Source organism: Rhinolophus ferrumequinum, chromosome 7 (genome assembly GCF_004115265.2).
Source record: "Rhinolophus ferrumequinum isolate MPI-CBG mRhiFer1 chromosome 7, mRhiFer1_v1.p, whole genome shotgun sequence".
Lineage (NCBI taxonomy): Eukaryota > Metazoa > Chordata > Mammalia > Chiroptera > Rhinolophidae > Rhinolophus > Rhinolophus ferrumequinum.
In genome coordinates, this window is record NC_046290.1 from 59,841,251 (window position 1) to 59,866,587 (window position 25,337).

The 25,337-nt window shown below is 36.2% G+C and overlaps 1 protein-coding gene across 1 annotated transcript in view; it reads left to right on the plus strand.

Moving 5' to 3' along the window:
* The window catches only part of ADGRV1 (adhesion G protein-coupled receptor V1), a 503,549-nt gene extending 490,172 nt beyond the window's left edge, over positions 1-13,377 (plus strand). The window contains exons 88-90 of the mRNA XM_033111093.1: positions 3,353-3,544; positions 5,916-6,093; positions 12,897-13,377. Of these exons, the coding sequence (XP_032966984.1) occupies positions 3,353-3,544; positions 5,916-6,093; positions 12,897-13,015 (489 nt within the window). The 3' untranslated portion in view covers positions 13,016-13,377. The remainder of the gene's footprint in view (positions 1-3,352; positions 3,545-5,915; positions 6,094-12,896) is intronic.
* The last annotated feature ends 11,960 nt before the right edge of the window (positions 13,378-25,337 follow it).

Consider the following 25,337-nt stretch of genomic DNA (forward strand, 5'->3'; position numbering starts at 1 on the left):
TAAAATAAATACTAGAAACAGGCCATATGGAGTCAATGTGTCAGGTTGCTCAACACATTTAGCTCAGGGTTGCTGGGAGGTCTTGCTATATGGATGTGTTAATGCACATTGGTGGAGGATGTTGTGTGAAGTCTGTCACACTAGCAAATTGGATGTGAACACAGGATAGCATTCAGAATGAAGGAACAATAAATCATGAACTCATGATTCACTTTATTTAGAGACAAATAATATTAAAGGAATGGACCAAGGCAGCTGTTAAATCATTTCAGTTAATTCATTTGATATTTTAACCACTTTTCTGTAACCTGAAGTAATTACAGCATGGGAGAGGCAGGGACGAAGAGGATTGCTGACTAAGACATCTTGCTTGCTGTTATAGTTTGAATGCCTGGGTTTTATTCTCTTCTGAGGTCTTTTTACAAATCTTACAAAGCTTAACTGCTCCTAGTTGAGGGCTGTTTCTTAGTTCTCAGAGGGGACACTCAGGTTTCAAATGGGTTCTCCAAATCAATGTAAAGCCCTGAGACTTCACTTCCTTCAGAGACAGGCAGTTCAATCAGATTCTCATTGGCCACCACTACTTGGTTAATTTTGTCAAGTGGCAATGTTAATACTTTCTCACCTCATATGGAACTGATGGAAATTATTGAGATAATCAGCCAAAATCTCCTGTACTTATTTTGCTCCTTGATGATATTGAAAACATTTATTAACTCCTCTAGACCACAGTGCTCTCATTTGTGTCTCACTGAATGTTTGGTAATAAGTTTAAATTCCTGAATTAAACGAAACACAAAATTGGCCATAGTGGGTATGGTCAGTCCAGATCCAACCTAAGTAAAGACTTTTGAAAGCATTTTTCATTATTTTGGTAGGTAGGGGATCCAACTAAATAATCAAAACACCAATGCTCAGAAAGAACTCCCTTCTCTGTAAGCCTTCACTAGGTAAAGAATAAGAACAGATGGATTATATATGTCCTGATTCTGATACAGTTTACCTGTTATTATGTAGGATATTGTCTTTGTGAGCAACTTGAGAGAAGGAGCCAAACATTTTATCCTTTCATCTTAGTGCCTGGCAGTGCACACAGTGGGTGGTCAGCATATTGAATTGAATAATTGAGATTCTAAAGTCTCTCTTAAAATTCTTTTACAGACCAGTGTACAACGAGAGCCTGACATTTAATATTCAGTGTTTGGAATAGGGAGTTGTTTTTACTCTGAGGTCAGAAACCTCCACAGTTGAGTACTTTGGATAATGAAGGTCCTTTTCTAAATTTGCCCTGCCTGGGCTGGACACAGGCGAATGTCATACAATCTGCATTTAAACATTCTTTTCTTTCCATTTTAACATTGTTTATATTTCCTGGGACACATCTAAAAGATTCAAAGTATTTACTGTATATGTAAATAGTCTTTTAAGAAAAAAAAAAACATGCAGTTTTCACATGCAAGTTATTTTCAGCAGTCAGTTCCTTTCCTGAAGCACAAAAGTCTAGATATAAAAACATACAAGAGAGAATGTGCTGTTTTAACAAATGGGTCCTTAGAGATGGATTTTAAAGCCTGGTTTTTGTTTCTGATCTAGCTTTTACCCTATCACTTTGTAACACTTAGAGAAATCCTCAAATAAATCAGTGACATTCCCACAATTTTTAAAGCTGACAGTTTTAATTTTTTTCCTGTTTTGTCTGTTGCTGTGGCCAATGTAATTAGGTCATACTCATGTGAAAAATTACTTGTACGAGAAAAAATTTGGATGTGTATGTGTGTTTTCAGGAAGATTTGTTTCTGCTAATGTTCACAACATCATTTACACATGAAAATAATTCACTTACCCTACATAATTTAGAATATTAATGTTGTTTCCAAAAAACCAAAATGACCCGAATTGAAAAGGAAATAAATGTTTCTGTTATTAAATTTATGCATGGTTAGAGTAATTACATTTAAAAATATTTTTAGCAGATAAACCACTGATTTTAAAACATGTTTGTTAATTATGTGGACTGGATGACAACTCAAGAAGGGGTCATTCCAGCAGAAAGAGAGAAAGGCCTAATTTGTAACAGTATTCCAGAAATGGCAACAGAGATCAAATGCTAGCAACCTATTTTCATACCGTCCTCTAATTTCATTTTATATTAAAAGTTGGTTGTAATTCTTATGCTTTGTGTATTTTCTAGTAGACTTTTTCCTATTTATACCAGCTGATATAAGTTTCAAGCTCACAAGTATGTTATTTATTTTATTCCTTCTACACTCCTAGAAATGTTAGGAACCATGGGAGAACGCAAACTACACAGTCTAAAGACATTTATTTGTGTTTTATGAAAAATCTTTAACTCCTTTTCTTCTTTAAGTTTCTTCTTAAGTTGAGTGTCTTGTGTTCATTTTTGTCGATTAATTTCAGAATTTTAGTAACTCGGGAGATTCTTATTTGCTTCCAAAATTTAAATGCCAGGATTAACAGACACAAGAGGCATAATTTAACATATTTTATTGGCTGTAAAGGTCAAAATTAACAAGCTTTATAGAAGCACCATTAGATGTATACAGTAGGTCCCTTGTAGAAATCATGAAGGAAAGCAGTGTAGGCACTGTTGGGAACACAAATACAAAAGTGAGTTGCTATCTGTTATGGAAGCAGAGCAATTGTCAAGAATTTGACTAGATTGCAAAAGAATTTAAAGGGCCAGCAGAGCTTTAAGAATGCACAAGATAGTTTTATTGTTCTTATGTAATATTTACTGAGAAGCAAGGCATGCTAAATATTAAGCAATCCACAGAATTCCTCTGTGTCCCTACCCAGTGATTTTATTTCCAAATGAGATAAGTAGGTGAGATACATAAACAAAATCAGAAGGCTTAATTAGTGCTGCCCATCCAGAAGCCTACAAGGTGGTTTTAGACCTTTAGTACCTCACTTGAACCGTTGCTAAGAAAAAAAAAAAAAGAGAATAAGTGAGATCTGGTAAAACACAGTAATTTTCTAGAAGGCAAGAGGATTCACTTTCTAAAACAGAATGTACAGCTAATCAGATAAGCTTCTTCAATTCTGTTTTTGTGTATTAGTAGGGCTACATTTCAGTTACTTATGTTTTACCCAAGAAAAAAATGATTTGTTTGTGAGAGGGCAGTTTTCCCAAATGACATGATAGAACATTTTCATGACATTCAGAAATTTACAGTGGCCTCTTGCTAGAATTCTAACATGTTCTATAATTCCCAGCTTTGGGTAGAATTTCGAGAAAACCTACAGAAAACTGGTGTGCTTACAATGATGTTTATGCTTCAGCTATGTAGCACAACTTCCTTTAACATGTTAGTGTTCTTTTCTTTTGCAGGGACTTTATGTTTTTGTGGTCTATTTCATTCTGCACAACCAGACCTGTTGCCCCATGAAGGCCAGTTACACAGTGGAAATGAATGGGCACCCAGGACCCAGTACAGCCTTCTTCACACCCGGGAGCGGAATGCCTACTGCCGGAGGGGAAATCAGCAAGTCGACCCAGAATCTTATCAGTGCTATGGAGGAGGTGCCTGCCCTTGCTCTGTCTCTGTCTCTGTCTCCGTCTCTGTCTCTATCTCTGTCTCTGTCTGTCTCTCTTCCATATAAGGTCTTTCTGCCTCATTAAGAGTACAAGTTAAGTGGTGCTACGTGACTTCTAAGTCCTTTTCCTACTGACGTCCTCTGACCTATGGTATTTGATTTGCTTACTGTGGTAGTATGCCTGTTATTGCATTCATTTTCTTCCCTGCCCTGTGACCTCTACTAACCAGCAGTTTGTATGGGAAATCAGACAGAGTATACTTTGTCATCTCTTTCTTCAAAATCTTCTGAATTTCACATGACAGTGAGTGAATCTACTTCAGGAATGGTTTTTCCTAAAACCATTGTTTAGGTTTTCTTCCTAAACTGTTCTTCCTACTGTTCTTCCTAAAAATACTTACACAGCTCTCTTCCTTCACTATTGCAACTCACTACTTCAATCCCAGCAAACATTCAGTGAACGGCAAATAGGCCGAAACTCTTTTTAATTTAAATACCATAAAACATTTTAGAACGAAAGCTTGGAAGAGTGCTTCGACAGCACTACTAGGAAATCTATCGAGGATGTCCTCTCTAAAATCTACCTCCCATTGCTTTCTGCATTCTGTCCATATCATATTGGTTTCCTGTGTCTAAATCACATTACCACCAACCTGTCAGTAATGCCACCATAGCACTGGGGCCATTGCTCAAATTTTAAAACATACCAGAAGACATTTATTCAGGAAGAGGTAGTATGCAGGTCCCTGACAATTTCTACAGCACCCAAGATGTGCTTGTCTACCATTCCTTACATAGCTTATTCTACCCTCTCTGTATTAAATAGCCAAGGGGGACAGTACTTGCGTTTGCATCCTGAAAAATGTCAGGAAATCAAAGTATATCAGTATGAAAAGGAGATAGCTTATAGGTACGTATATAGGTAGATAGGTAAGTAGGTCGGTAGGTAGGTAATCTACCTGCTCAGTGATATTTTTTCTCTTCCATGTTAATATAGAAAGTAATTTTATTCATGTCAGGTTAACATTAAGATAAATGATCAAAAACAAGAGCAATATTTAAAAATTGGGATATGTCTTTAGTACCCATAAGTGTTTAGAAATCTAGTACCATTTCTGTATCCCAAAAGTTCTTAAAACTGAATTATTTTCACATCGAAGTTAATAATAATGGAGACAGAATTTTTTAGGATCGGCAATTCGGGAGTGAATCTCAAAAAAAGAAATTGTTTTTGTCTTTTTTATAGGTTCCTCAATTTAGCATTTGCCTGGATCGGAACTATTCAATGCAATAGCCATTAGCAATGTGTGGCAATTTAAGTTTCAACCAAAATTAAATAACATTAAAAATTCCATTCATCAGTCACCCTGGCCACATTCAAGTGCTCAATAGCCTCATGTGTCTGGCACCTACCATAATGGAGAATGTAGATGTAAAATATCTGTATGATCACAGAAAGTTGTATTGAACAGTGCTGGTCTAGATGTTCAACTTTTTGGTGAAATTTTTTAAGGTTTGTCTTCTCTCTCAAGTTTATTTCTACAATCGTCAGGTCACTTCTCAGTTGAAGCATCCCTGCAGTGGCTCAGAAAACCTTATATTGGGAGGCAGCAGCTGTGACAGTTCAATTCCTGGGCCTGGGCCACTACTTGAATGTTCATTTGGGGTGTTGCGCAGTGGCATACCCTAAAGTATGCTCTGCATTCCTCAGAGGCTTAGAATTGGCCTTGATCCAGCTATCAATGAGGGCCTGTCAGAGGCATTCTAGAAAGCCATGCAGAGAAGGGAAAGCATTAGGAAAGGAAGGATTAAGCGGTTGTTTACCAGTAACCAAGAGGGAAGTGAATATATTTCATTATTTCAGGATAGAACTATCTTTTTAATCATTTAACTTTTAGAAAGGAAGAGTTTAGAATGCTGTCAGATGACTTTCCCCCGCCCCCCCATTTAGTATGTCCTTATAGACAGCTATATTTAAAATTCCATGTTGTATCTTAGATTAAAGTTTAGCAGGGTTCTTCTCCAGTTCTTATATTTTTAACAGTTATCTTTGCATACATCCTACCAAAAAATAAAATGTATCGATTGGGTTAAAAAGTAATTTCCTTTCCCCACACATGATACCATAGAAATCTATAAGTAATTCTAATGGAGCAATCATTCAGAATCATCAGATTAGATTGTCTCATGGTGAAACATAACTTCTCTAAGGAACAAAGTTACAATTAAAGGTCTTAATTCTAAACAATCCACAAGCCTTTCGCTTGTTCTGTGTAATGAGATGCAGGGATAAATTGTTTATACAGATTTCAAAGTTCATATTATGGTTTCCTTTCTCCCCACCCCAACCCAAAAAGGTACCACCTGACTGGGAGAGAGGATCCTTCCAACAAGCCAGTCAGGCCAGTCCTGACTTAAAGCCAAGTCCACAAAATGGCGCCACATTCCCTTCTTCTGGAGGTTATGGCCAGGGGTCACTAATAGCTGATGAAGAGTCCCAGGAGTTTGATGACTTGATATTTGCATTAAAAACTGGTATGTATGAACCCACAAACTACATTAGAAATGGGCACTATTGCTATGCTACACTTTATATCTTCTTCCCATGAAGTTGCAGAAGTAGAATCAGTCACCCTCAGTACATCTTGATTCTCATGACCCATCCTAATCCCAGCCTAACTCTAGGATATTTTGTTCTTGGCACCAAATATAACACAACCTAAAAATAATTTTCAATTTGCTTTTAGGAAAAAGCCATACTCTAACTAAATGTAAATATCTCTGTCCTGGAATCTTTCTAGAACACCAGGATACTGTTTAGACAAATTCAGTGTCATAAAACAATCTGGAAGGGATTTCACTAAGAGTTTTGCCTCTGATCTGCCAAAGAGACCTTCTTATGGAGAATCTTTAAGCAGAAAGTTTCAAAGGCAAACATAATGAGCCTTGTGCAGTTCTATAGTTTTCAAAGAGCCACCACATATAGTATTTCTTTGGCTCTTCCTATAAGTTCAACCCCATTTAACCTGTTACGAATGGATAGTTGTTTTCAAATCAAATATGCAGTTTTTTCTTTTTTTTTTCCTTCCTTGGAAAAAATGCTGAACTGTCACTGTTATAAAAATTTCAGTGAACTTTTTATTTTTTTTTTATTTTTTTTTTGAACTTTTTATTTTTAGATGTACAACCAAGCAAGAAGATATGTCCCTGTTCAGATGAACCTATTGAAATTAAAATAATTAATTGGTAAACCTTTTGTAGATATTGTTGGAGAATGAATGAGTGAATGAATATGAAACTTAGAGTTTGCTTGGAGGAATAAACATTCACACAAACATGACGTAAGGAAGAGTAAAATAAGTAGTGGAAAGAGTTAGTAATTTCCTTGAGGAGATCAAGGATTTTTTTTTTCAAAGCCCTCTCAGTTGTTTCTTGAAAAATGTGTAGGTTTTAAATAGGCAAAGAATGGAGGAAGGGCATTGCAGACTGAGCGAATAGAATTAGCCAAGGCCCAGGGGTTAAGGGTTTGTGGCCTGCTTGGGGAGAGCACGCACTGCTGTAGGGCTGAGGTGGAGGGTCAGTGGACCTACCCACTGGGAGAAAGGCCTGAAAAGTAGTTTACCTGTATTGTTAAACATTTATTATAGTTCCCCAACTGGGTTTCAGGGAACACTCTCCTTGAGATATTCATAGACATCCTGAACAGGATTATTCCCTGACTGAGTATATTTGGGAAACCATATTCAAATTTGGACATATTGATCAGTAGTAGGCCTTAAATATTTAGGTTTGAAGCATCTTAAGCAAAGAGTCACAATTCACATTTGCATCTTAGCCCTGGCTTAAAGAAACCCACTCCACTCAATTTAACCTGGCATTTCCAGAACACATGTAGTGATAGATTCATATAGGGGAGCAGAACACTCACAGATATTTTGCATGTTAAAATGCTCTTCAGATGCCGTGCTAAGGCATGGGATTTTTATAGAAACTTCTGAGCCATGAAGATTTTTTGAGGAGAGGAATGGCATGTTCCTACTGGTTTTTGAGGCAAAATAACTCTTACGAAAGTATGAAGAATAAATTCAGAAGCAAAACCAGAAAGGCTGGGATGAGAGGTTAGTACAATTGTCCAAGGGAATAAAGTTCAGAACTCAGATTTGGGGAGTGGACATTAAAAAAAAAAAAGATGAACACTGAGGGAACACTGAGAGAACAGTTGGCAAGGGCTCATGCTTCTCACCGGGTGTCTAAGGAATTGTATAAAGAACATTCGTTCATGTATTTTTGTTTGCAAGGGAAAACTGATGAGTTCATATTTGTACATACTGATCATTAGGCCTGGTAGCTCTTAAATATTCAAGTTGGAAGGCTCTTGGGCGAGGGATCAGGGTTGGAGGTATTGATTTGAAATGCATCAGTGCAGAGATTACATTTGAAGCTATGTGCATGAGTAAATTTGATATGGGGTGGTGGAAGGAAAGAAGAAAAGAAAACATGTGAGGAAGGGAGGGGTGAAGGAGGAAGAGAATGCTAGAGAAAGGGAGGGAAACAAGAACATCCTAGATAATATCTACATTTAAAACGTGAATAGAAGAGGGTCCCAGGGAGGAAATCATAGCATGGTGAGAAAGAGAACTAAAAAGAGAAGAGAGTTTCACAAAGGAGGGACTGTACAACTGCATAAAGTGCTCATTAGCATTAGGACTAAAAAGGGGGCTTTCAGGTTACAAATGATTCTCAGGGAAGATTATGTTCCCAGCTCTGCAAAGTGGTAGTTGCGGTTGTTATGACACTGGAAGCATAAAATGAATTCTTGCAGCATAATTAAATTAGATATGGTCCTATATATATATATATATATATATATATAGATATATATATATATAACAAGTACTAAAAGCATTCAGTTCAGGAATGTGTGGAATGACTTCCTTATAGATTGAGTTTAGTATTCCTTAGAGTTCACTAAACTCATTAGGAAACAAATACCTAAAAAGACCAAAATAACAGTCTCTAACATTGGTTCACTCTATTATTTTTAGATAAAGTACTATAATAATCAAGCACCATCCCCTCGACGCTTTCTGTCAGAGAATATGGTCAAACCAAAGGAGCAGGCCACATGCCATTCCATCCACAGCAGAACTTACAGTTGACACACAGGCAAGATTTGGCCCAACACGGTGTTTTGTTTGACCCATGTAGTACTTTAGCATTTTTTGAGCCAAAATTTAAAAATTTGGAGATACCCATAAAAATCTAGACTTTTTTTTTTTTTTTTTTTCCAATCTAGCAACAGAGTGCTTAAAATCTAGCACAACACTGCTTGATTGGAGTTGAGTAATGGCTGCCTCTTTACGGAACATGAGCTCTTTGGTTTGTCCAGTGCTCACCAGACCTGTGTTACTGGTTTACTCTAGCTTCCCTGTCCTCGTGACATTTGAATTTACAAACCATGATCTATCTCAGGTCCACCTTAGCTATGGGCGGCTCAAGTGAAGTCGATCTTCTAAGTCTTCTTCGTTTGAACCCCTAAATAACTTTGAAAAGCTATGTAACCCTTTGGATATGTTTCAATAAAACATTTTCATCCTAACTTTAAACATAGTATCAAATAATATAATTCCCACTGTATTGTAAATTTTAATTTTTAAAATAAAAATTTTACAATATACTTTTAAACTCATTCAAAGGACTCTAAATTCCATAGCAATTAAATACCACTGTTGTTCATTTCATTTTAAAAGTATATATAAAAGATACCACATAATTTTATCTTCCTCTACAGAATTTTATCTTAATGTATTTTATGCTTGAAATTCATTTCATCTTCACCCACTCATACTTCTCTCCAACAAAACATGTATATAAATTGAAACTTAAATATTTTCTGTGACCATAAGACTACAAAGTGTCAAAAATTCCTTTTATACTAAGTCATCATTACAATTACTATTAGTCTACAGTTGAATAAATTGACATTGATAACAAAATAGTAAATCTTTTCATAAATAATTATCAAAAGTGAAAAAATGAATCTCATCAGAAGAGTGCATATGGAAATTAAAATCTGGGAATATACTGTGTTTCTTAAAGCTATCTTTCCCACATCACCTGTACCCTTTGATATGGCTTCATGTACCACACATTAAAGGAATCCCAGTTTGGAGCTCCTGCTTCAAGTGACTTATAAAAAACTCCAGAACCACTGACCTGAAGTATTGCATAGCATTAGATTATGAGGTGGGCAGCCAGCTCCCAGATTTACCACTGACTTTAGCTACATCACTTAACCAAACCTTCTCATCTGTCATAACTGGGCTAGCAAACTCCTGTTTTCCTTTCTACCTCAAAAATCCTATATTGAGGACTTTTCTTATTCTCAATGATTTCTACAGTACACCTAAAAATTTTCCCCTTGAGAGTATATATAACTGCCAACCACAGACTTCTCTGTGTTCCAGCCTTTCTGGCAGGCGTCCAACCACCTCTTAGATCTACAGCTGACCTTAGGGAACACTGGAAATTTAAGACAAAAATGGGCCTTTGGCATTCAACAGCCCTTCTTCACATTCTTTCTTAGCTTTAGAATCATTCATAATAAAGCATTCCGTAAACACAAGTGGAAGGTAAAAGCATTTTCTGTGTTTTTTATATTTTAATAGAAAATTCTTAAGGACCACCTTCCAGGTGAGAAAGAAAATCCTTAATTGTGGGACGTCAAGCATGGGGTTAGAGCAAGGTGGGAAGAGATTTGTTTGTCCTTCCTGAATTATACCACCTATACAACACTTTTGTCCTATGTGCTTCCCTTTCTCTAAGTCTTCCACTAAAATATGTGTCAGAGAGTAGTTATAACAACCAGAGCAGAGGTTAGTAAGTCACAAATAAGCAGGTCAGTCACAAGAGTAGCAAGTATGATCCACCTAAGCACAAATTCCATACAGAATCAGGAAAAGTTGACCAGATGAACAAAGCTAGTTCTGGGTCAAGGTATATTTTCCATAAGACTAGGATATATCTTAATAACCCTGGATGTTTATGAGATGGATGGATGGATGGATGGATGGATGGATGGATGGATGGATGGATGGATTTTAAGGAGGGGGAGTGACTAGCCTTTTAATAGCCATTGATACCATTCCCTATACCCTTTTAATTACTCAGACTTCATTGTCAATAAGGAAAATTTTTGATATATTCAAACACATACTAAATTACTTATATTAACTCAGTAGGTAGAATACTTTTACTTGGGTGCAGTAAAGGGAATTTAATGTCAGAATGCCATTGCCCCAAGTGGCAAACCACAGACCTGACTCTTTTTAGCTAACATATTCTCTTTCTGATTACACTAAGATCAACTGTGAAAAAGACTAGACCTCTAAGAGGGAAAACCCAGGTAGCCAGTTTCTGAACTGGAAAACACCATCACTTCTTTACAAGCATTTACAAATGTGTCAGCAGCCTCGAAGTTCCTGTTTAACAGTTACAATTGAATTCCAAAATGATCAACACAATATTTTTGAGGCCAGTGTGCTAGTGCACATTTTTTGCATATTTCAAAATAGCAACAAAGGCAAATATACTGAAATAGTGACACTCAATAGCCAGATTAGGGAGTGTCTTAAAAGCCACTGCAGAGGGTTCCAGACTTGATACTGTTGGCCATAGAGACTGTTTGTTCTTGAAAAGGAAGGGGCAGTGAAATGCAGAATAGATCAGAGGAACAGAGTGGGCAATAAGGATGGAAGCGGCATTGTCAAGAGCTAGGATGTGGAGCATAGTTTATTAATACATACAACAAACATTTGCTGAACACCCACAGTGTGCTTGGCACTGCCCTATGAGCTAGGAATACAAAGATACAAAGGACATAATCCAATGGGGGAGTCAGAAGTTTTAAAAGAGAATCATCAAGTTTTCATGGGTAGCAGAGGTGATACCTGAGCTGATAGAGGAAGAGTGGAGGCAACCAGATTAAGGAGTTGGAGGATGAGAAGAGAATCCCAGGTGGTGCCACCATAATAACATGGAGTGAAAAGGGAGTGACCAGCAGCTCAGGTGAGACACTAGGCTAGAGAGCAGGCAGGGGTTCAGGTGGATCTTGTAGGCCTTGAAGCAAGGCTGAAGACAGGGCCTCCAAGGTCAGACAGCAGTAAATACAAGAGAAAGCACACCTCTGGAAAGAGCAGATCAGAAGGTGGGAAGTGTCACAAGTACAGTGTCACCAAAGCAAAGAGAGGAAGTGGGTTTCAACAACAGCCTTTAGCAGGGAGCAAGTGGGAAGAACAGATACCCAAAAGAGAGAGGGTTTGACTAGAAGAAGGTCATGAATGGGTTCCTGCTTCCATCCCACATAGTTTAAGACAAAGTTAATTCACCATCTTCCCATAGCTACCAACTCTGCAGAAGCCTTTCCTACATCTGAGAGAAAGAGAAGTCTCAGCTCCCCAGCAACTGGTTTTTCACTTTCCTTCTCGTTTAGTCTTGTGCTCAGGAAATTCAAATGAGCAGCATGCCCTGTGACCACATCCCCATTCTGTGCATGTGCTTGTGTGTAAGAGACAGAGAGAGAGAGAGAGAGCATGAGAGTTTGCGTTTCCTTGCACATTAGAGAAGAAAACAATAGGTGTTATTCTATCATAGTGTTAAATGTTCTGAATTATTCTGAGCTGTGAAAAAAGTAGTGAATAGTGGACTTCCTCTAAACAGAAATTCTGGGTCCTATCTGTATTAACAGCTGGCTTTTTGGGATTCTTGTGTGGAACTGTTTTGGCACAGTGTTGCATAATTATTTTTATCTTGGGATCAGATCTGAGTCATTCAGTGCCGGAGTCTTCCAGGCGCTGATATGACACCAGGTGTTGTCAGTGCATGTCTTTCTTCTTGGATCATGGCTCACACTGAGTCTCCACTGAAAGGCCTCCTAGATTCAGTACCTGCGGGGTTGGAGTTCACTCATATATGTTTTCCAACAGCAAATCCTACCCCCCTGCTGAAAATTATAATAAATTGCCTGAATGTCTTTATTTTTATAATCCTCCAATTGAGAAATGCTGTTCTTGGGAGTAAGTTACATCTGTCAACCATGTGGAAACAGAAACAAAGATTGAGAACCCAAACTTGTGTCTTTAGAAATTAATTTTTACCTATAAAAACTACCACAAGGAATTTAAAGCATAATTTTATAATTCTAAGGTATTAATAATACTTATTCTAAATAGTTTTTTACTAATTTGATAGAAATAAACATGTGTTGACTTAATATAACTTGACCCTTAATTCGCTGCACTAAAAGTTGAGTGTTTTTTTGTTTGTTTTTTCTCTTGCAGGTGCTGGTCTCAGTGTCAGTGATAATGAATCTGGTCAAGGCAGCCAGGAGGGAGGTACCTTGACTGATTCCCAGATTGTTGAACTCAGGAGGATACCTATCGCTGACACCCATCTCTAGCACCTCAGTAACCATTAGAATGAGGATACGTTCATATTTGTATTGGCTTGTGCTAAAACTCTCTAAGTACATGCAGCTGTATAATAGGAAACTGAATTGTACTGGATGATTAAGAAGTGATTTGTTGTGTTGGAATATAAATTACTTATCCTTGTGCACCCTGAAAATTCACTGCTATAATGAAAGACTGGATCGATTTATGTCAGATAGTAGGATATATATATTCCAAGAATATTAGTTGTTTTTTTTTAATCATCCTACATGGCTAACATTGTTTAATAGAAGTAGTAACAATCAAATAAAAGCAGTAGAATCAATTTGGTATCACCTGGACTCGTTATTTGTGAGGAAATGTGCATGAGAAGAAACTCCATGTTTAGATGATGTCAAGCACCCTGTTTCTTCTGTAGCGTTGATACAGGTGATCCAGATTCAAGACTTCACAGCATCTAGAAGACTTTCATTCCTAAAAACCATAAAATTTATTGCCTGTTGATGGGGGTACTGCAGTTTGCATAGTCTTTCATCGAAAGTATGTATTTCTGCTCATTATAAAATTAGGGAACTGAACATTTTCCAAAATGAATGTTCTGTTCCCAGTTAAAAATAACTCCAGCAAGCATTTCAGCACAGCTAAGAAGAGGATCATTCAAATAGTACAGTTTGTTTGGGAGAAATATTTCTTGGATTTTTCAGTCTTTCTTTGTCTTGGAATGAGAAATCAGAAAGTCTGTCCCAGAACAAACACTATTGTGTTTGTGATGATTTCACTGACTATGGTTCCAGAAAAATCATTAGGAACAGAACAAGTTTGTCCTAAGGAAGCTTTTTTGACCTTTTATTTTGGAATTGTTAAGTATTTTTGAGAAAATCAGTATCATCCCAAGAAAAAAAAATTTTTTTTTAATTATCTAAGAGAAAATTTTTGATCTGTTAATTATTTCCCTTAGAGCCATAATGAAAATATCTAAGTGCTCTATCACTGCTGCTAAGCATGGCTTTATTTTTTATAAAACCTGAGTGCATTATTTATCTTGATAAATTATAAAATGACTCATCTCTTCTTCCTGTTGGTCCTCGCTCAGTCCCATCTCCTGATTGTCATTGTAAGTATAAAATAAAAGTAAAAGCTGCATAACAAAATCAAACAGCATAAAAAACAAAGACTGCATCATTGGTAGAGTTATAATCTTTTAGGAGCTTTACAAATGGTGGTAATAAGATTGAATTTACCCTAAGTGACAAGTTATTTGTCTCTTCTCACCTACAGCATTGCACCATAGTTTGTTTTATTTTAATAAGCCCCAAATTGAGAAATTCTGTTCTTGGGAGTAAGTTATATCTGACAACCATGTGGAAACAGAAAAGAAAAAAAACAGATTGAGAACCCAAACTTGTGCCTTTAGAATTAAAGTGTAGAAGCAATTGATGAAATTGATTATAATATATAAAATTTAAGATGAAAATTTAGAAATTAGTAAGCATTCTAAAATTGTTAATAGGTTTTAATGAATTTGGGATTTAGGTAGTGATTACAGAAATGCAAGATTTCATCATGTGGAATACATGAGTCACAATCACTAACATTTTTTGCAGATAACTAGATGTCTAATTCTCTAACGAAAGCAATTGCCAATAGCTATTTTCATTTCTACACATTGTCAAAATCTGGGAGAATCCGGCCAAAAACATGACCAATCCGGGACACCTCTCTTACTTCAGGTTACTGGGTTTCCATTGCTGTCCAAATGGCCATCTGATAAGGAATCAAAAGGACCACCTGCCACTGTTCAGCATGATTCTTTTAAATATTGGAAGGAAAAAACAAGATTTCTAAAGGCACAGTGCTAAAACAAATAAGCTTCATATTCCAACAGCAGCAATATTTTGCCATCCTGTTTCCTCCCAATGTAGATTAAAAATGGACATCTGCCAGGGAAGCATAGTACTTTGGAGAAAGAAGCAAATCAAATAAAATTCTTAAAAATGAAAACTAAAGGCTAGGACTATAACACTTCAGCTATGGTCTTTTTCTTTCAGATTTGATCCCCTTTTTCTCCATGATATTTTTTAAACAGCTTTATTAAGATATAATTCACATTCCATACAACTCGCCTATTTAAAGTGTGCAATTAAAAAAATGTTTGGTATATTACATTATTGAATTTTTTAAATTGTGGTAAAATATATGTAATGCAATTTGCCATTTTAACCATTTTTACATATAATTTTTAAATTCAGTGGCATTGATTACATTCACAGTGTGCAACTATCACCTCTATTTCCCAAACTTTTACATCACCCCAAATAGAAACTCTGTATTCCCCATCTCTATAACATTTTCTTTCCTCTGACAAAAGACACCTAATATTTCTCTGGGCAATGTCTCTGCTTCTGTATTTTTGTTGTTTTTAATTTGTTTTTGTTTCAGGTTTTTTCCAACTTTTATTTTTTAGGATGTTTTGAAAAAAGGATTTTTCGAATTTGGATGCAAGGGCAGCAGGTTTGCAATTAGGGTATGGGGTAGCAGTGGATTTGGTGGAATTCCTATTAATAAGATAGGAGAGCAGGCAAATGAAAATTTTAGTAAGTAAAACACAGAGCTTCACTCAGGAATGTCAGCTTTGAGTTGGTTTTCCATTTCTTGAGGTGTCTTAGAGTTTAATCAATATTTTCCACGTCTCCCAAATCTGATTAGTGAAGTTTAAACATGTAATGGAGGTATTATTGGAAAAAGAAAATGCTATTTAGGAACACAGCTTCCAAACAATTTCACTTTTTTTTTTTTTTTTCACTTAAGATCTTCCTTGAGTTTAGCCTTAAAGCCTCTGGATAGATCTCTTTGAGGGTGGATCTCCATCAGATAAGTAAATGGTGTTGACCTTTTCGAAGGAGCTGGATGCCAGAGTGGATCTCCTCTAAGAAGTCTGATCTGGGTGGCAACAGAGACGGCACTAAGGGCACTGCTATGAGTAGAGTATGTGCTTGTTTTCTATGGCCTTTTAATGGTTAGTGGCATCCCAGCCTCCCGAGTGCTTCTCTAGCAAGATGCAAGCAGAAGAGCCACATTGTCCATAAGCAGCATTTAACGAATGCCCAGAGTGACTAAGGCTAGGAACTCTTCCATTGTCTTCAGTCTTTCCTAGTCTTTTTGACTGACTAGTGAAATAAAGTATAAGTTCAACAAGGAGTGTATTTAAAACAACTCAGATATTCACTAATGCTTCAGTATCATTGATTTATGATTAATAAACATCTTTTACGTAAGTAAATGACCTGGTTTCAGGAGAAGCAGCAAATGGAGAACCTGTTTCCGATCACGTATGACGATAGGGTGCAGTTACCCAATACCTCACTGTGGTCTGTGGGAGAACTGCAGGCCTTCGGTGCAGTTCCCTGCCCTGCCCCTGCGAGGGACTCACAGCTTTGACTGTGCTGTGAGCCTCAAGATTAAAGCTGAAGTCCCTAAAAGTGACTCAGCTCAAGGAAGCCCTTAGCAATATCACTACGTGAAGTAGTATTTTAGTTCCATGAGAAAGCATAAGTAATCACTTTCCTAATAGATAAAAAGATTCAAATTTAAGCAGGGTACACTGTATTTTTTTGCTAGTGATAAGCCCTTAGGAGTTTATGAACAAAATCACAAATTCAATTTTTTTTTAAATTTAGGAACATACCCATAGCATTTGTTTCGTAACACTAATGAAGGAAAGAGACAATACACATCATTTCAACATTACTTGTTTTCAAGTTGGAGTATGATTATGTTTATTTCAAAGATAAGGGTAAGAGAGAGAGAGACAGAGATTTTTTAAAATCCTGCTGGGAACTGAGAACAAGAAAAGCAGTGAAAGTCATGGTAATAATTTCTGTTACAGTTTACAATGGATGATTAAAAGATATTTTGAAAAGCTAATTCATGAAGTGTATGCAACTGTCCTTCGTCTTGCTCCATAGTATAGTAGGTCCTTACTCTGTATATGCATCAAAATCATTTTGAAGACTTGCCACATTACCAGAGGGAAGTGTAATCATTTAATAAAAGACTTAAGAAAGTAGGTGAGAATCCTAAAACGAAAAGATGCTCAAGAACCATCAGGAACCTTATGGTATTAGATAATAAATGGGTGGTTTCCTCTTTTTAAATATCTTTATCCTCAAGTTTCATCCATGTGGTTACATATGGCATAACTTCCTTTTTTAAAGCTGAAGAGCATCCATTGTATGTATATACCACGTGTCCTTTAGCCATTCATCTGTTGATGGGCATTTGGGCTGTTTCCATATCTTGGCTACTGTGAATAATGCTGTAATGAACATGGTCGTACTAAGATCTCTTTTACCTGATTTAAATTATTTTGGATAAATACCAAGATGTGAGATTGCTGAATCATGTGGTAGTTGTTTATTTTTTTAAAAAGAAACTCCCTAATGATTTCCATAGCAGCTGCACTGTTTTGCATTCCAGCCAAAAGTATACATGGCTTCCCAGTTTCTCCACATCCTCGCCAACACTTGCTATCTTTTGGTTTTTTGATAATCGCCATCCTGACAGGTAAGAGGTGATATCCTGTGGTTTTGATTTGCATTTTCCTGATGACTAGTGATGATAATTTTTTATATACTTGTTGGACATTTGTATGTTTTCTTTAGTGAAATGTCTGTTCAAGTCTTTAGCCCATTTTAAAATGGGTTATTAGTGTTTTTGCTATTGAGTTATAGTAGTTCTTTATATTTTGGAGATTAACTTCTTGTCAGATATATGGTTTGCAAATATTTTCCCCCATTCCATTCCATAGGTTGCCTTTTTATTCTATCGATAAGTGAAATAAACCAGTGACAGACAGATACTGCAGGATTCCACTTATATGAGGTATCTAAAATAGGCAGATTCATAGAATCAAAGAGTGGAATGGTGGTTGCCTGGGGCTGAGGAAAGAGAGAAATAGGGAGTTACTAATCAATGGGCATAATAAAGTTTCATTTAAGCAAGATGAAAAAGTTCTAGAGATCTGCTGTACAACATTGCAACTATAGTTAACAGTCAAGTGTACTGTACACATAAAATTTTAAGAGGGTAGAACTTATGTTAAATGTTCTTAACACGATAACATAAAATAAAAAATTAATTTGCTAACATTGCTGCTTGATCACTATTTAAAAAAAACAAAAAAACTTTGATTTATTTTAAGTGTTTTTTTCCAGGAGCCAACAGTTGTTTCAACCTAGTGGTGGAGGGTGTAGCTCACAGTGGCCCATGTGGGAATCAGACTGGCAACCTTGTTGTTAAGAGCACTGCACTCTAACCAACTGAGCTAACCAGCCGCTTTGATCACTATTCTTTAATACAAGTGCTGGCCTTGCCTGAAGAAGGAACTTCGTGCTCCTGAAGCCTAGGAAAAACTTATTTTCCAGGTAAATATAAGAACAATTGTAGATGATAACCCTTTGGTTACAAAATATTCATGCATATGTAATTTTCCACAAAAAGCCCTTATGACTAACAGATCATGTAAAATATGTAAATATTTCCTCTTTTCTATTTACTCTCTATTTGCCCCCTCACCTTGCTCAGTAATCCTTAAAACTCCATCCTCGATTGAAACTTGTTGTATAGACTACTGCCAGCATGAAAATAGGTCTTCATAGGTCTTCACTGGTTTCCATGACTCCTTGGATAACAAGGAAGCAGAGTGAATTACAGACAAAATTCGACAAATTATAGCTTCGAAGTGAAATCTGTTTGGTAACATAACGATGATATGGCATCTGATTTGTTCAATAATTGTTACCCTTTTGGATTTTTAAAGGCAAAACATCTGTAATTAAATCTATGAATAATCAAGAAATATTATGCTCTAATTTAGCTATTAGGATAACGATTTTTTTTTTCAGTTCAACAAATATTTGTTGGGCATCAGTTTTGTTCCAGGCATTGTGCTAGGTGCTTAGGATGTCAAAACAAGTAAAACATAGTTCCCACTCTTCACAAGTTTACAGTCCAATGTGGGTTTCTCAACTGGGGTTCTGAAGATGTCATTAGGGGGTTCTGTGAGAGGTTATTAGGACTTCCAGAAAAGACTGAAAAACATTTTTTGAATTGTTTGAACTTCCTTCTTCATGCAATACCAGCACTTGCAAGTGAAGAATAGTGATCAAGCAGCCCCATTAGCAAGTTATATTTTTATCCTTTGCCAGAAAGAAAATCTGGTTTCCATAGTTCGGTGTTTATCTTGAAGATTGGCAAGAAGCAATGACTTTTGACTCATGATCTTTTGGGTTGTCTTGAGAAATCAGTGTGGCTGGATATAGAAAGGTCTAGACTCTTATCAAACATTAGTTCCTAACAGTATTAAATAGAGGCCTTGCTTAATTATGAAGATGATAGTGTGTTCGTTGTACCTTGGACACTAACAATATGATAGACATTTATGTCCTACCTTCAGAGTACAAATAGTCTTATTCCCTTGGCTCACTGAAATTAGAAACTACATATTATCTAGGTTTGTGTGTTACAATGCAGACAGTTATTTCAAATGTGTCGCTTACAGGCATACTGAATCAACCATGAAATGACAAGTACACGTTTCGTTGACACTGAGCTTGGAATAACCCCTGGAGTAGAGGTGCTATTAAAGTTTTCAGTCACACTAAATTATTTATGGGGCATGAGGTCCTCCGTCCTCAGAGAACAGGTTGAGTTTAGAGATGGGCAGCATGGCAGGAGAACTTTTCCCCTCCCCAGCTCAATTCTGCCCCCACGCCAGCACCTGCATTTGTGTATCAGATGCTTGTGGGTATTCGAGAGTGAGGCAAGTCCCATTTCTGAGTGCTAATCCTCGTCAGAACTTTATAATAAAGAATCTAAGTGATCACCATGTCCTTCACACTTCACAGAAGTAGTTTTTATACACATCCCCTCTCTGTAGCTGGAAATATTAATATCAGGTTATTTTTTTCTTCACACAATTCCCATCTGTATCCTCACCATCAAGTGTTGAAATATGGGTTATGTATTCAATAATGCATTTTTAGAAAATCTTTTTTAAAATATCAGTTCTGTTCCTGCCTTAAGTGAAGTGGAGAGCAGTTGATATTTTCTGCCTTGTAGGATTTTCACCAACAAAGTAAATATATTTTCAGCATAGATGAGGTAGAAAGACACCCAACTGTAAGTGTTCTCAGCACAATTGGTATTTGTGGCAAAGGTAGTGGAAAGTTCTTTCTGTATGTGGGTGAATTATGATATAAGATAGAGGCAAGAAGCAACATGGGATGAACCTTCCTACTTTCCCCACAGCTCAACAATATTTGTTCTCTCTCTCTCTCACCCCCACCCCCCATAAATACAAACCCTAAAAACCATAAGTAGTCTGAAGTTGTTGTTAGGGTTTAATAAGTTGAAATAGTTATCCATAAAGAATAATGTATTTTAATTAACACAGGGCTCAATTTCTTTTGAAATTCAGACTAGTAGATTCTACCTGGTGATAACTAGGAAACCCTATAAAGGTAATTACTTTCCTATGTGAAACAAAGGAACTTATACAAATAAATATGACCAATTCTGGCCCCTACAACTCCAGAAAAATGTATAGTACATGTACTGGATTATCATAATAGACTTAATATTAAAAACAAATAATAAAAGGAATGAATCCTATTCAGGGGAAGAAATTATGTTTTGAAGGGTCAGAAGTAGATGCAGTTATGAGAAACAAAGTAGGAATTGAACAAACCTTAAAGACGAGATAAATTGGATTTATTTTGCTATGCAAATACTATTTAATCAAGGAGTAAAGGAAACAAGCATTTTAAAATACTTGACAAATTTGAAATACAAAAGATTTACTAAGAGACTGGAAAATAGCACAACTCTAGATTAATGTCTGCCTATTTTACTTAAAGGTGATCTTACTAAGAAACAGAATTATATACTAAATTATTTCTTTGGAAATCTTCCTTTGTAAACACACATTTGCAAATAAACTTCATGAGACTTAGCATGCTATGATTCCATGTAAGAAAACTCAGATTCTGCTTCATTCCTACACAGAGAGTAGCTTATATTTTCTATTAACAAAACACATACTACTACATACTTTTCTTGGTTTCTCAGTACTGTACCTAAGATTATATGCTCCTATCTCATCCAATTATAGAAGTCTATCGGCAAAGTTCAGTGGATTTTGTATTTTGCTCAAATACTCTCTCTAGAATACAAGGTTGTCATTTGGAATTATAAGTTTCCTTCATTTTCCAACATTTAAACTATTTAACCAGTTTTGTTCTTCTTGGAGAACAACCATTCTTCACAAGATTTAGATTGTAATAAATAATACTGTAACCACAAATTAGAAACTCTCTAAAGATGACAAGCTTTTTAGCTTTAGTGATTTATACTTTTCTTTGCATTTATACCTACTACAAAGCATGGCGGTGGAATACTTAGACCTTCAGAGTAGAAAAATGCCAGTTGGAAATACACTGTATTTCATGCATTTCTTCAACTAGATTCTAGTTGTCATGTGTTATAATCTGTAGAACTCAAGACCCTGTATGGCTTTTGGAATAAACAATAGTTGCTTTCTGTGTTAGGACTGTGTAATATGAAGTAGAGAAAGGAAATGCTCACACTCTGCCTGCTTCAAGGCCAAGTAAAGACTAGACTCAGCATGTCATCACATACTTACAAGTGACTTATGTGAGCCTTCTTTATAAATAGATTTTGAGAGTGCCAAGGTTTCCAATGAAAAGAAACCATTAAAATGGTTTATCATTGATCATTTTAAATATGGGAAAACAGAGAGACCACTGGTTCTCCTCAGGCAATAACTGACCCTTCAAGGACTGCAAAAGAATCATAGACAATGGCCCAAACTATTAAATTCATTACCAAATAGGTCGACTTTTAAAATATGGCTTCTACAATGACCCCTGATGGCAATATATAGGCTCATGGCATGCAAAAAAAGTACACATGATAAAAGGTTTAATAAAGCCTCCTTTTGATGATGTGAATTCATCAGTTACAGTTCATAGTTCTCTCTAATAACCCTAAAGCTTCATTTCAAAGAAAAGAGTATCGTTTGTTTTAAAGAAAAATGTTAACAGTGGTAAGATTAGAAGATTATACAAGTACACATGCTTTTCTATGGTACAAATTTTTTGGAGAATGTAATAAATGTGGGAAGAAAGCTGTTTTGAAGTTACTTGAGAGAGAATATTTTTAGAGTGTCTTAAAAATATGAATGAACAAATGAGATAACTTTTATAGCCTCTAAGTTTATAGCTAACAAAAATATGTAAAATAAAGTTCTACATATTTACATATATAAATATACATACAAAAAGTGTGTACTTATATATTATATGCATATAAATATATAACATACATTTACATATTATATTGATAATATAAATATTTATACACACTCATCTTTGCGTGCAAATATACACATATGTATATAACACGTCATTAATAGTGTTCAGAGATAATTTCCTTTTTGGCTTTTCTGTATTTTTCAAGTTTTCTTCAAAGAATATATGTTATATTTGAAGTCAGAAAAAAAAAACAACATAATTTGTTGGAAATTATTTAAGGCCTGAATTTAGCACAGGTGGTGTTTGACAAATTTTGTTGTTGTTGTTCAGTCAACTTCCAGTGAAACAATCGTGGATTGTTTTTGAGACAATCCACGTGAATTTTTCTGAAACAATTTTTTAAAGCAGTTTTAGGTTTACAACAAAATTGAGAGGAAGGTACACAACTTTCCCATATACTACCTGTCCCCCCGACATACGCACCGCCTTCTCTATGTGTCAGTATCACTCACCAGAGTCCTACATTTGTTCTGATTGATGAACCTACATTGACACATCATAATCACCCAACCTCCAAAGTTTACTTTAGGGTTAACTCTTGGTGTTGTAATTCTATGGATTTAGATAAATATATAATGACATAATCCATCATTATAAAATCATACAGAGTATTTTTACTGCCCTAAAAATCCTCTGTGCTCTGCCTATTTATCTCTCCTCCACCCACCCCCACCCCTGGCTGGTGAGTTTTTAGAGTCTGAACACCTTTGGCATCCTCTTTCTGGCTTTTGTAACTGGCTTCATAGATGCTATTAGGTGAACACAGTGATTGACTCACAGTGACCTGTGTGAACATCAGGACCCCTGGAGCTGTGGGTGCCAGAGCCTACGGAATCTCTATTTGTAAAGTCTTAGATTTCCCTCTCAGCCTCAGGAAATCTCTAAGTTGGGCATGGAAAAGAAGGAAGGAAAGAAAAGGAAGCCCCAAGTCACAGGAAAGGTCTGTCACTGGCAATTTATAGAAGGAGAAAAGGAGTGCTTTTACCCCAATCGGTGCCACAATGTTAGCATACTTTAAAGATAATGATATATATTTGATAGTCATAAATGAAACAGTCACTAAAGAGTGACTATTTGGGGTATTATTTCAGAATTTTGGATTCTGTGTTTCAAAAATAACCACCAAAAAACTATGCTGTATTTCAAAGGAAATTTTAGCTTTCAATTTTTCCCCTTAAGGTAAGTCGGTGATTTCAAATAACTTCCAAATCTAATCACTAAGTATATTTTTGTTGCATAGAAACTGACCCTTTAATTTTCAAGTACTAAAAAGCAAAGGGAAAAGCTAGTCTTCTCCTGCCACTTTGTCTGGATTCCCAGGCCCAGCATGCTTCACATTTAATTGCACACAATCCAAACATTCTCCACAGACACTGCCCATCCTCACAGCACCCTCCGCTCTGCAAGCACAGGGCTCTTCTATTTCTCCCCAAGGTGCTTGGAAATACGTGGAGAATACCTCAGCATTTTAAAAACATTTTCTTTAGATATTTAGGAACTTGATGTTTGATCTCTGGTTTTTATTATTTTATGTTTTCAAATAAACTTAATTTATTGTGCTTCATTTACATTTGTATAAAATAGATATTCTCTTAATTATAGTTGTAGAAAATGTGTCAGTCTACTTTTATACAAATTGAGGTCCATTTAGAGATGTCCTGCTCCGTTCTAAAATTAGATCAGTACATCCACAAAATGTTTTCTATCTTGGGAGGCCCTCCACGTCCAGTGCCATCTGTTTTCTGCTCCTGCTCCCCCCACCCCCGAATATCTTCTCTGAATAATATTTTCCTATTTCTTTCTTTATTCTCTTACTGTGACAGTATCAAAGACATCATCAGAACCAAACAGATACTATATTAAGATAATTAATACTACTGTAATAAACTACTGTAATAAATTAATGCTACTGTAATAAACATCCATTTTCAATAGTTTAACATAATTCAAGTTTACTTCTTGTTACGCAAAGTCCAATATACCATTTTTTTCAAGCAATGACTCAGGAGTCCCATCTCCTTCTATCCTGTGGTAGCATCTTTTAGACCCTCAGAATCCTTTATTTTTAGTAGGGTGCCTGGAGAAAAGAGAGAGAAAGAGTGGAAGCTTTCATGGAATATGTTGTGATCAGAACTAGAAATTCATTGGCCAGAACTCAGTCACATGGCCCTGTCTAGATGCAAGAGGGACCGGGAAATGTGTTGAGGTGTGTGCCATGGGGAGAACATAATTGAACACAAACAGCCTCTAGCACATAGAGAGCCTCTCAGTTCTTTCCACAGTCACATCATTTCAGATGACCAGCCTTTATCTAGGGTATATTTTTATTTACATACTCCTCTAACCATCCCAGCCACTCTATTGCCCTCTCTGTCTTAACTTTCTGACAGGATCATTTTAAGTCACTCAGAGCTATTATTCACACAATCCTAATGAATTACTTCCTGCCAACTCTTACCACTCTACCTCAAGTTCCAGGTAGGAATCAAATGCTTCCCAAGCTAATATTTGTGCTTCAGATTGTGTCGACCCCTTTAATATTTGTAAGGAATAAAAAACGAGGGAGAAATAAGCCAATAGAATCCTCAACGACTATCATAAGAAACCATTAATACTAAGTATAAGAAACAATTAAAATGGCTACAATGAAAATTCTAGAGAAGATAGAAGCTGAAAGAAGAACTTATACTTTTTCATGAAAGCCTGACACAATAATTTTTGATACTCTGATACATGTTTACAATCCTTCAAAACTCCCAGAGATGAAAAGACAAATCCTCGGCGCCAGAGCAGATAGCCTAGGGGTAGATACTGGGGTTATGACAGAGGACTGCTCCCAAGAACAAACTGCACAAAGAAACATCTTGCAGGTCTCAGACCTCAGGTCAAAGACCCAAAGATGAGCTGAAGTATTCTGAAAAGCAATCTCTCACAGTAG